The sequence below is a fragment of the Vigna radiata genome, chromosome 8 (assembly GCF_000741045.1).
Source record: "Vigna radiata var. radiata cultivar VC1973A chromosome 8, Vradiata_ver6, whole genome shotgun sequence".
Lineage (NCBI taxonomy): Eukaryota > Viridiplantae > Streptophyta > Magnoliopsida > Fabales > Fabaceae > Vigna > Vigna radiata.
Window position 1 is genome coordinate 3,527,313 of NC_028358.1, and position 11,287 is coordinate 3,538,599.

Below are 11,287 nucleotides of genomic sequence, written 5' to 3' on the forward strand. Positions count from 1 at the left end.
ATGAAGATTGTGGAATTTGGTGGTGGTGAAAGGTGTTGATAGCTCATGGTTTTGATGAGTTGTATGGTGATGGAAGTGTGTTTGGTGGTTCTCTAAGAGAGGTTGGGCCAACTCTTGGAGGAAGGTGGCTAGAGGAGGCCACTTGGGTTGCTCTAGCCTAGAGTGACCTTAAAAGAGTAGTATGGCACAAAAATGGCAGCATAACTTTACTCTAAATCAAAGGTGATTACATGATGGAGAACACCTCTATTTATAAGCTAAGGTGTCTCAAAATGGGCTGAAACTTTAATCTAAAAAAGCCACCTTGGTTGTCTTGGAGAGCAAGGAGAAATCCTCTCCAATAAGAGAGAGACAAGTGGCAAAAATCCTCTCAAATGAGAGTGACATGTGGCCACTACCTATGGAAAAACTCTCCATTCCTAGAGTGCCACATGGCCACTAACCAGGAGGAAAACTCTCCAATGGGAAGCCTCCACATCTCTAGGACGAAATCTTGTTCCCTTGTCCTCCAAGCTTAGCCAAAATGTTGACCCCTTGGTCAACACACCCATTTTGGACATCCAAGCATAGTCAACTTTGGGCCTTGACCCTTTGTTGACTTGTTTGGTCAAAATCCTATTCTACTTGGTCCAAAATACAAGGCCCAATTGAAATCCTATACTACTAGGCCCACAATACAAAGCCCAAATAAAATCTAGACTACTTGGCCCATAATACAAAGCCCAAATAAAATCTAGACTACTTGGCCCATAATACAAAGCCCAAATAAAATATAGACTACTTGGCCCAAAATACAAGGCCCAAAATTATTCCAACTGTACTAAATCTTCATGATGGCTTTAGATGGTCTAAGAGAAAAAGTACAGGTCCATCTTGCATAGATGTCTCCAACTCTTCATGAATGTACTAGGTCATGGCAAGGGATATGTCATCAAACTTAGAGGAAGATTATTTGTTATTACTTGTTAAAAACTCTTTTTGTTCGATAGTTTAAAAATTACCTTCTTGTTTAAAAGTATCAGCGAGGGATGTAGGGTCTAGAAAGTAAAAAGGTTAAAAATTAAAAGGAGTGGTGGAGGAGTGGTGGTGGAGGGAGTAACACCCTCTAAACAAAAACAGGTAACAAATTTGGGCCTAAAATTTATTTAAACAAATTTGATTTAGGCTTTTGCTTTCTACACCCGTCATTATTGTTGCCGCCGGACCATCGTGGATGCAAAAGAACAAGGAGAGAGCGAGCATACTGCGGAAGAAAAGAGAAACAATGGCGTTGCAGTAAAAAGTTGGCTTTAGAAAAGCATTTTTCAAATACATTTCGTGTTTTTTTTTTAAGTTTGTTTTGAAAAATTTATTTTGAAAAGTATTATATGTGTTCTGAAAAGTTTATTCTGGAAATTATAATTCAAAATGCATTTCATGCATTCTAGAAATTTTAATCCATAAATCTGAAATCTCATTTGAAAAACTTATTTTGAAAATTCCTAAAAAAGTCGTTTAAAAAAATCTCCAAAATAGGTAATCCAAATTCACTTTTAAGGTAAAATGGCTATAATGAAAAATACGGGGGTGCACCAAGAAATTATAAGAGTGCAGAAAGAAAAAGCCTTTGAGCAAAATTTTCAATCGTCCAATTCTATATTCTAATAGTAGATAATAAAGCCGAGTTTACATAAATATATATATATATATATATATATATAATTAAAACTTAAAAGTTTAACTTATTGTTTGGCAAAAGTATTTTGTAGAGTTTATTTGTCTTTCTTGAAAAAGCTAGTTTGACATTGTTTAAACCTATTCTATATTAAGGTTTGCAAATATACTAAAACTCAAACAGGGAACATACTAAAATTTGAATAGACCAACAAACCAAATTTTAAATAATTCAAGAAGTTAGAAAGTGATGAAACCGAGTTTTCAATATTTCAAACAAAAATCACTATTTTGTTTATGGATGATGATATTTTAACAACATTTTTTATAACGGAATACATGTCATCGTTTTATTGATATATTTGAATTTATATTTAATAAAATATTTAAAATAGGCCAATTACAAACTGTCATATATGCGTTGTAAAAAAATTGTTAAAAAAGTAACGTTAAATTTTTTTTTCCTTTGTTTATAATCAAATTTTATGTAGTACACTTAATAGAAGAAAAAAAATCAATTTTTTTAATTCTTACTTCTCCAATCAAGATCACATGTGTGTATAAATAGAAGAAGTCAACTTATTGTGAACCTAACATCCTTAAAATACAATAAATCATATTTTGGACTTATTTTGTAGATGCATGACTAAATTTTACTCAAAATACTTACAACCTCTAGACACTATATTGATATATTATTGTGAATATCAAGTCAAATACATACAAAAAAATGGTTGAATTATGTATTAAAACCTTTTAAAACTTTTATTTTACATATCGTGATTTTAAATTTGAGTTTGAATCACTCGTATATTTAGTTTAATTAAAAGAAATAAGAAATATATGATATAATTGTTTAGTGTATACACATTTAAGCTTATAGTGAAAAGCTGGAACTATCGTAATCAATGATCAGAAAAATGAAACTACACATTTGAAATCTTCATCATTTCTTCAAAAGAAAGAAGAAATCTGCATCACGATATGTTGATTTTCTAAAGGGAATCTGCATTTGAATATTAAAAATTGAACAAAAGGATAGTGTCATTTTTTCTCCCTTCTGCATAATTGAATGGGTCCACCAAATGGCCAAACCTATGTTATAATAATAATAAAATAAAAATAATATAATGGAAGAGTTGAATAATTTAATTAACATTTTATTGCTGTCATTTTACATGCAATTCAATTTGTTTAACTTGATGTCAACAAGTTATATTTAATTACAAGTGTTACGCTCTACTAGATTTTATTCCACTTCCTAGAAGATAATTAATTCTTATTAAATTACACTTAGATGATAAATTAATGTCTATTTATTTTTAATTTGGTAAAATTTGTTTTTTACTAAGAAAGTATAATCGTGTTACGTGTTTAAGTTAAGAAACTTAGTTACACATTACATGATTGAATCATTCGGAGCATATATTATACCGAAAACCCAAAATTGACCTCATTGTCATCATGTGAAAAATAATGTTTATTTCATAATTTTATATTTATTAATTTTGGACTACTTCTCCAATACTACTGTGCTACACTTTTTCAGATTCTTTTTTCTTCTACCAATGCTACTGTGCCACGTGCACGGCAAACAATTATTGGTTCTCAAATTTCTTTTATTTTTGCTCTAATTCGAATAAATTATTACGTTTGGAGATATATGACGTGTTTATATTATTATTTTATCATCTGGCAAGAGCTTTCGATATTGTAAAATTTTTACTTTTTGTAATTAACTCAAGAAAATAACTATGTATTTTAGAATTTCAAATTAAAAATAAACAGACTTGATTATTTCAGATTTTGCTTTCTAGAACTTGAAATACATTTGTTACGGAAGTATTATTCCGAAACATAAATTCAACAATACAATATGGAATTTATTATTTGAAAGTTTTATGTACGTTATCTTTCGGATTAGTTTATCCAAAATGATGTTTTACTCTTCTGAAAATAGAAATCTGGAAAATATTTTTTTCATCTTCCAAATCAAATTAAGGATGAAAGTGGAGTTTTAAAAAATTATAGTGTAAGAAGATTTTAATTTTAGTTCCTGGTACAATTTAGTTATTCAACTTTATAAAACTCTGGTTGTAGTCATTTTTATCAAATTTTTTTAACTTTATTTGCTGGTTCAAGCACGTTTCTCAATTAACATTGGAGCAAAAATGTCTCAAGGTAAATAATTCAAGCACGTTTCATTGTAACATTTGAATTATTTACATTGTTTGACACATTTTTGCTCCAATTGAAACAACAAATAAAGTTAAAAAAATCTGGTAAAAAGAACTAAAACCAGAGATTTCTAAAGTTGAAGGACTAAATTGTACCTTATTTTGAAAGAGAGATTAAAACCAAAATTGCTCCAAAGTATATAGACTAAAAACATATTTAACCCTTTAAAAAATAATGGGGTGCAGGTAGAAATTGATAAGAAAATTTTTTGTCATGTGTAAATTGATCCCAACATTTTTTATATTACCTATTCATCCCCACCTAATGAGTATATTGATATTTGCTTTCTGTCTATCTTAATATTAATTAATTATTTTTTATAAAATAATAAAAGATACAGAAAAACATAAATTATTATCATATATTGATATCAAAACGACGTTTTTTTTCTATATCAAATATTTAAAAAAAATTATAATTGTATGTATTTTAAATTTGAGTACCAGTTAAAATTTAATGAAAATTAAAATATATTAAATTTAAAAATATTAATAAAAATGACAAAGTTTAAAAATATTTTAAAAAATTATAAAAGAAAAACATATATTTAAATTAAAAGATGTTTTAAATATCTTTTTATTTCTATTCTTTAAACTCTAATGACAAATTTTCTTTATACTAGTAAAAATATATAATATACCACTTAACAAAATCACAAAAATAACATATATAAAACTAATAATAATTAAACATGAAATTTTCCATCATTTGAACTTTGAAAAGTGATAAATGTGATTCACGATAATCACATTAAATTTTTATATTATAATGAATGATTTTTTTTTTTATACAATTTGATAAAAAAATCTTGTATGAATTTGAAGACAAATGAAAAATGATGATATAATAGAGAAATTATTTCATTAAACATATATGAAAAATGGAATAACATTTACAATTCAAATATATAACACAAAGTTTTATGAAGACAATTTATGAGTACAATTAATTTAGAAAATTAAATAAATTATAATTTTATTTTAATTTTGCATAATGTTAAATTTACTCAACAAGACAATTTGTGTTTGTTAAGGGTCTTGTTAGACAAAGGTCTTACTTGTAATTTTAATTTTTTTGTTACTTTTGCACGTTTTAGGTTTTCTTTTAGTATATAGCGATACAAAGGCTAATGTAAATACTTTAGAGTCATATTATATAAATTCACATTCTGAGAGAAAGAATGATCTCAGTTCTTATATTAGAATTCTAATTCTTATAAGAAATTAACTTACCAACCAATCTAATCACAATTAAAATGATAAAATTATACATATGATAATGAGTTATAGAATAAAAATAATTATATGAAAAAATATCAAAATAGCATTTTACATGATAATAATAAAAAACAAATAAAAATACTTAAAAAAGAATAAATGATGAAAAGTGTATTTTAGAAACAATATTATAAACCATTGAATAAATCGTATGCAAATAAAAATAAATTTATAATTAAGTTTATGGTAATGAAAAATTCCTTAAATATTTAATAAAACTTATTAGATATAAAATTAGTCGATCAATTAAGAGATAATCAAAATTGTTTTAATAAAACAAAACAATTTTTTAAATGAAATAAAAATTAAGAAGAAGAGAATAAAAAGAATAAATTTTTATTTTATTCCGTAAATAAAAGGTTCATAATATTAATAACTTAAATTGAGATTTAAACCTTTGACAATTTTTAAAATATGTTGGACAATACAAGATATTCACATTAAACTAATTATTTTCATACGGTTTATTTAGTTATACCTAATCCAAACAATTTGCAACAATTTATTATATAAATTATTATGTGATTAACATAACTCTATAAATTTCATATCTGTTATGTGTTTTGGGTAATCAAATTTGCTATATTCTACATTATATTATACCACCCATGATAGATTACTAGAGGGTTTTTAAAAATATATTTTAAATAATATCCTCAATAAAAATGCATTAGTAAATGTATAAAAGTAACTTTTTTTGGTGAACCTATGGGTAGGTATAAATGTATATACATTATGTTTATGTTTTAGTTTACTTTCTGAACGAAAAAGTCACCGGAACTGAAAATAAAAACAGTATTCAATTTATTATGATTTAATTTGAATCTAATACTAAATTAAAATAATTTTGTTAAGTGCAATGTATAATCAATCATACGGTTAACTTTGTATAATAGATTGGACAACCATCTATTATTAATAGATCAAACGGTCTAAATATTTTAAAGTTACTACTAATTATAATTAATTTAAAATAAAGTGTGATTATTAATCATTAAACTGTAATTAAATTATCATTAATTAACATTTATTTTAAAAATTATTAATATGTATTTGAACTAAAGAAATAAATAATTCATTTAATTTATATTAATTATTTCAATAGTTTAATAAATAACATAACCGAAACCAATTTATTACAAAGAGAAGGACTTAAACTTTTAGGACTAAGTAATAAATCGTCAACTTTAACCATCATAACTGAAACATTAAATAATAAATACATCAATAAATATATAACTAAAAATATGTAGTTTTAATGATATTTTGATAATATTTTATTTAAGAGAATATTTTTTTAATAATATTTTAATATAATTTATGTGTCATTTTATAATTGATTTATCTCTGTATTTATGATTATCATTATTAATTATAAAATAACTTTGAATTCATCACAAAATAACATATAAATAATATTAAAATATTTGTAAAAAAATAGAATTGATGAATAAGAGTTAATTTAAATGTAATATTAAACTTAAATAAAGACATTTTTGAGCTAAATCGGTGATCATTTGAGCTTCAATGCCAGAAGGGCAAAATGGTCTTTTCGACTATTAACGTGAAAATCAGTGGGTTGTGGCCGATTCATTTCCGAGGAAGATAAGAGAACCTTGGCGGCTTCTGAATGAGAAAAACCAAAAGATTCCATTCCAATCTCTTTAATGTGAAACCAAAATTGAACTGAGAATGTTACATTAAGAAGAACGAGCCAACAATAACGAAGTGGTCCCATGTTCATAATTGAAGTGTTGACAACGTGGGTCGAGAAAGTTGCCGGAGAACAAAAAAAAAAAAAAGCAGGAAAATTAAAACAAATAATCAGTCTTGGTATTTTCGTTGACCCTTTGTTGATTTGAGGTAGCTGGCATTTTAAAGGAGCCACCTTTATAATTCAGTTGTTGAATTGGGCAAACTGGTTCTTGCCCACGTTGAATCTCCGAATGAGGTTCTATGTTTTGGAGATTCAGATCCGAGAAAGGTGAGTCAACGCTCTGCAGATGTCAGAGTACTAATGTAGGGTCATGTGATGGTTGCCTTTGTTTATTGAACTTGTGATTCTTCAGTTTTTTGTGTTTAAAATTCAAATGGGTTTGTGCTTTGCAATAGTAGTAGTAAATTGTTTCCATTGTTTTCTTCTCTTCATTTAATAACGAGGAAAAAAAAGGCGTTCGTAGTTTTAAGCAATTGGACCTAGTTGAGCTCTGTATGATGTTGATCATTGTGAGGAATTGTGATTTTATTGATTCTATTTCAGGTTATGATGTCAAGGCAGCCTGGTGAATCAGAAGGGTTTGAGTTTGTTTGATAGTGTTGTGTTGTGGTGTGGTTAGTATGGGAAGGGACTTGTTAGATTTGTTCTCCATGAACAAATGGAGGTGTTCTTGGTCCCTTGCGGCGACAATTGCTTCTGTTCTGGCATTGGTTTCTGTAGTTCATTTGGTTTCGTTCCCTTTGACACCTACTCTCAATAATTTTAAGATAGCTCAAGACTCTTGCATCCCAGCTAATGTTTCGGCAGAATTTCCGAGCAACCGTGATCAGGAACAGCCCGCTGTTGATTTTAAGCTTCAGTTTCCAGCTGACTTGCACGGAGCAGTTGTTTATCAGGGTGCACCATGGAAGGCTGAAATTGGCCATTGGCTTGCTGGTTGTGATTCTGTTATTAAGGAAGTCAACATTACTGAGGTGACAACTGATGCCATTTTCTATGATTTTGGTCATTTTTGTGTATATTCTTCTGTTCTTCGAGTTTTTAATTTAGAAGCTTTTTGTTTCTGCCAATTAGCATTTCAGAAGAGGTATGGTTGTTATTGGCATTAACTTAATATCTTGTTATATAAAGTAATTTTTGGCCTCCGTAATAGTATTGTTGATTAACAGATAATAGGTGGCAATAACTGCAAAAATGACTGCAGCGGCCAGGGAGTTTGTAATCGAGAATTGGGACAGTGCCGATGTTTTCATGGTTATTCTGGTTAGTTCGCTTCCCTCCTTCTGTCATTTTATTAACCTGATACATCATGCTTGCCTCATGTTTAATGAGCAGCGAGTATTCTAGGATTTACTCTGACAATCTTGCAAGTTTTAGCTTTATCATATAATTTATTAACTCATAATAATATAGCTATGATGAGGCACTGATATTCACCCTCATGCTTTGGTGACTGGTAAATCACACACAGTAATTACCTCCAGGATACCGAGTATATTTTAATTCAAGTGCTCAAGAAGTCACTTTTCTAAAATGAAGAGGTGTTGCTACTAGATAGAGTTAATCATTTAAAAATAGGATACATCTCCAGTAACATTTATTTTACCAGCTAATGACTGATGTGTTTTCTCCTGTTTGTGGACTTATACCAGGTTAAAGGTAGAATATATATGTTATGCTTGTACATTCTTCCTTGATGGCTCTTCTTCCATGTCTAGACCTTAGCTTTGTTCACTGGGGTACGTTTCCCTTGCTCTCCTTCCTTCTGAAGGACCTTTGGCAACTTCATTGTGCCTCTGCTAGCCTGTTTGCCAATGTTCAGACCAACAGACCCACTGTTGGGAGTGCTCTCAATTTAGACACCAATAACTTCTCTTAGGATTTGCACATTAGTACCAAAGTCTTGAAGGATGAGAATTGAATTCAAGCCTCAAATGAGGAAATGAGTGCATCACAAATTAGTCAGATTGATATTAAAAGTGCCTTTGTACATGTAGTATTGGGAAAGAAGTGTATACAAGATCCTGCCTGAATATGGTTCTCTAATGGAGAGAACACATCGTACAAATTGGAGAAGATTTTGTATGGACTTAAACTGTCTTCATGTGCTTGCATTGAGAGATTCAATGAAGCCATGATATACTTGGGCCACCGGCAGAGACAAGCTAACTATACCCTTTTTCTAAAGCATTCACAATGCGGTAAACTAACACATCTTTTAGTGCATCTCTATGATATGGTTATTGCAGGTGATGATGCTGAAATCATATTTTGCAGAAGTTAGCATCACAATTTGAGATGAGTGATATTGGCAAGCTGGAATAATTTATTGGGATCGAGGTTGTTTACTAGAAATAATAAGGCATCTTCATATCCGTGGGAATATACGTTTTTAGGATTATGCAAGTAGAGATGCAAAGTTACTACCAAAACTCCAATAGATAATAATAATTAGATTGGGAATGAATAAGGAATTCTGACAGTTGACAAACCCCAATATGAAAGGCTTGATGGAAAGTTTATTATTTAGTCCACACCCAACTTGGCATAGTTTATGAAGTTAGTGTAATTAGCCCGCTGATGAATGGTCCACGGTAGAGACTTTTTCAGGCTATAACTAGGATTCTTCATTATTTGAAGAGTACTCAAGGATGAATTTCTATTTAAGAGCAAGGGTGAACTATCATTAGAGGTGTGTATAATTGTAGATTATGTTGGATCCATTGTTGATAGGAGATCCACCTCACAATAATGCATTTACTTAGGTGGTAACTTGGTGAGTGAAGGTGCAAGAAACAACATATGGTTGTAAGGTTAAATATCAAGGGTTGTGGATGAAGGTAATTCCGGAAGACCTCAACAAAAAATGGAGCCCGATAAGAGATTTTCTACGTAACTTTAAATCTACTACTATCATTGCTCATAAGAATTCGGTCCAATATGGTAAGACAGAACAAAATAGGCTTACTTCATGGACAGTGGCCTCATAGCAGCAACATATTAACTAATAGTTATATTAGCTAAGGAGCTTTCCACTAGCTAAGGAGCTTTCCAACAGCGCTTCCTTTGCAAGACCTTGAAAATTATAATAATTAAGAAATAAATATTCAAGGTGGTTTATTGTTTTTTTATTATTTAAAAAAAGATTTATGGTTTACTAATTACTTAAGAGATTTATTTTATTTAGAAGATATATAAAGTGGTTATTATAGTATAAGTTTCTTGAAAGATATAAGATTTATTATGTGTGTGATTTTTGTTATATACAAGAGATTTAAGGAGATTTTCTAAGAAATAGAAACATAAAGGTAGGAAAAGATATATCTAATATTTTATGGTTATTAGAAGGATCACCTAAAATCTCATAAGAGTATCTAGGGTTTTAAGGGTGTCAGTGAAACTCATAAATATATATACTAAATGAGTGAGTGAGTGCTACACTTGGGTGAGAAAAAAATGCGGTTAAGTAGATTTGAAGAAGTGATGAGTAAGAGGTAAGGGGAGCTTACAGTCTTTTATTCTTGTTTTCTTCTGTTGCCTTTTTGTTTGTATGTGATGTAGTATTTTATGAGTCTAAATTGTGGAGTAAGTGTTATTTAGTATGACTGTGAAGACATGTTAATATGTGCTTGTTTGGAAATGTAAATAAATGCTTGTGCATGGTGACTCGACGAAAGGTGGTGAAGAGTAACTCTGCGTAGTTGTACCAAAGGTGAACTTTTCCCAGGAAGCTTTCAAAGAAAGTGGTTGGAAGTGACATTTATATACTTCGCCGAGGAAGCTTTCGATGAAAGTGATGAGAAGGTTGGTTGCTCTAGTGGTGAGTGGCTATTGGTAAACTGTGTCCCAGAGTTACAAATTGGCTCCTGACGTTGAGTTCACTGGTGGTTGTATAAATTGCGGTGATGACATGTTTTGTGTGGTTGTGTGAAATAATTGGTGTAATTGTATGACATTGTGAGACACTATGACTGTGTAAGGTTTAAGTGGATTGTTATATTATGATGGATGTATATGTTGTTATGATGTTTGAACGTTTGTATGTTAGCTCATCTTCACATTGGTAGTTTTCACTTGCGATGATTGTTTTATACGAGAGCATATAATCATATAGGTGTTGAGGAAGATGCACAATATTAGGGAGAGTGGTCAATATTGGGAGACGTTTGGGACAGTCTTTTAGTCTTAAGTTTTTCCTTTTTAATAAAGTTTATGGTCGTAAAACAATATATTTTTTGTTTATTGAGATTTTCAATGAAATAGGAATTAAGTTTTATTTTAAATTATGTAAGTGTCATGTGAACAGAATATTTCCAAGTATATTTGTTTCTGTTTTATTTTCTCTAAATAATAGGTTAGAACTAGTATATGTATGTGTGTGTATATATATATATATATATAT

The 11,287-nt window shown here is 29.5% G+C and overlaps 1 protein-coding gene across 1 annotated transcript in view; it reads left to right on the forward strand.

Moving 5' to 3' along the window:
• Positions 1-6,761: 6,761 nt before the first annotated feature.
• The window catches only part of LOC106772395, a 10,649-nt gene continuing 6,123 nt past the window's right edge, over positions 6,762-11,287 (forward strand). The window contains exons 1-3 of the mRNA XM_014658785.2: positions 6,762-7,152; positions 7,429-7,859; positions 8,055-8,148. Of these exons, the coding sequence (XP_014514271.1) occupies positions 7,506-7,859; positions 8,055-8,148 (448 nt within the window). The 5' untranslated portion in view covers positions 6,762-7,152; positions 7,429-7,505. The remainder of the gene's footprint in view (positions 7,153-7,428; positions 7,860-8,054; positions 8,149-11,287) is intronic.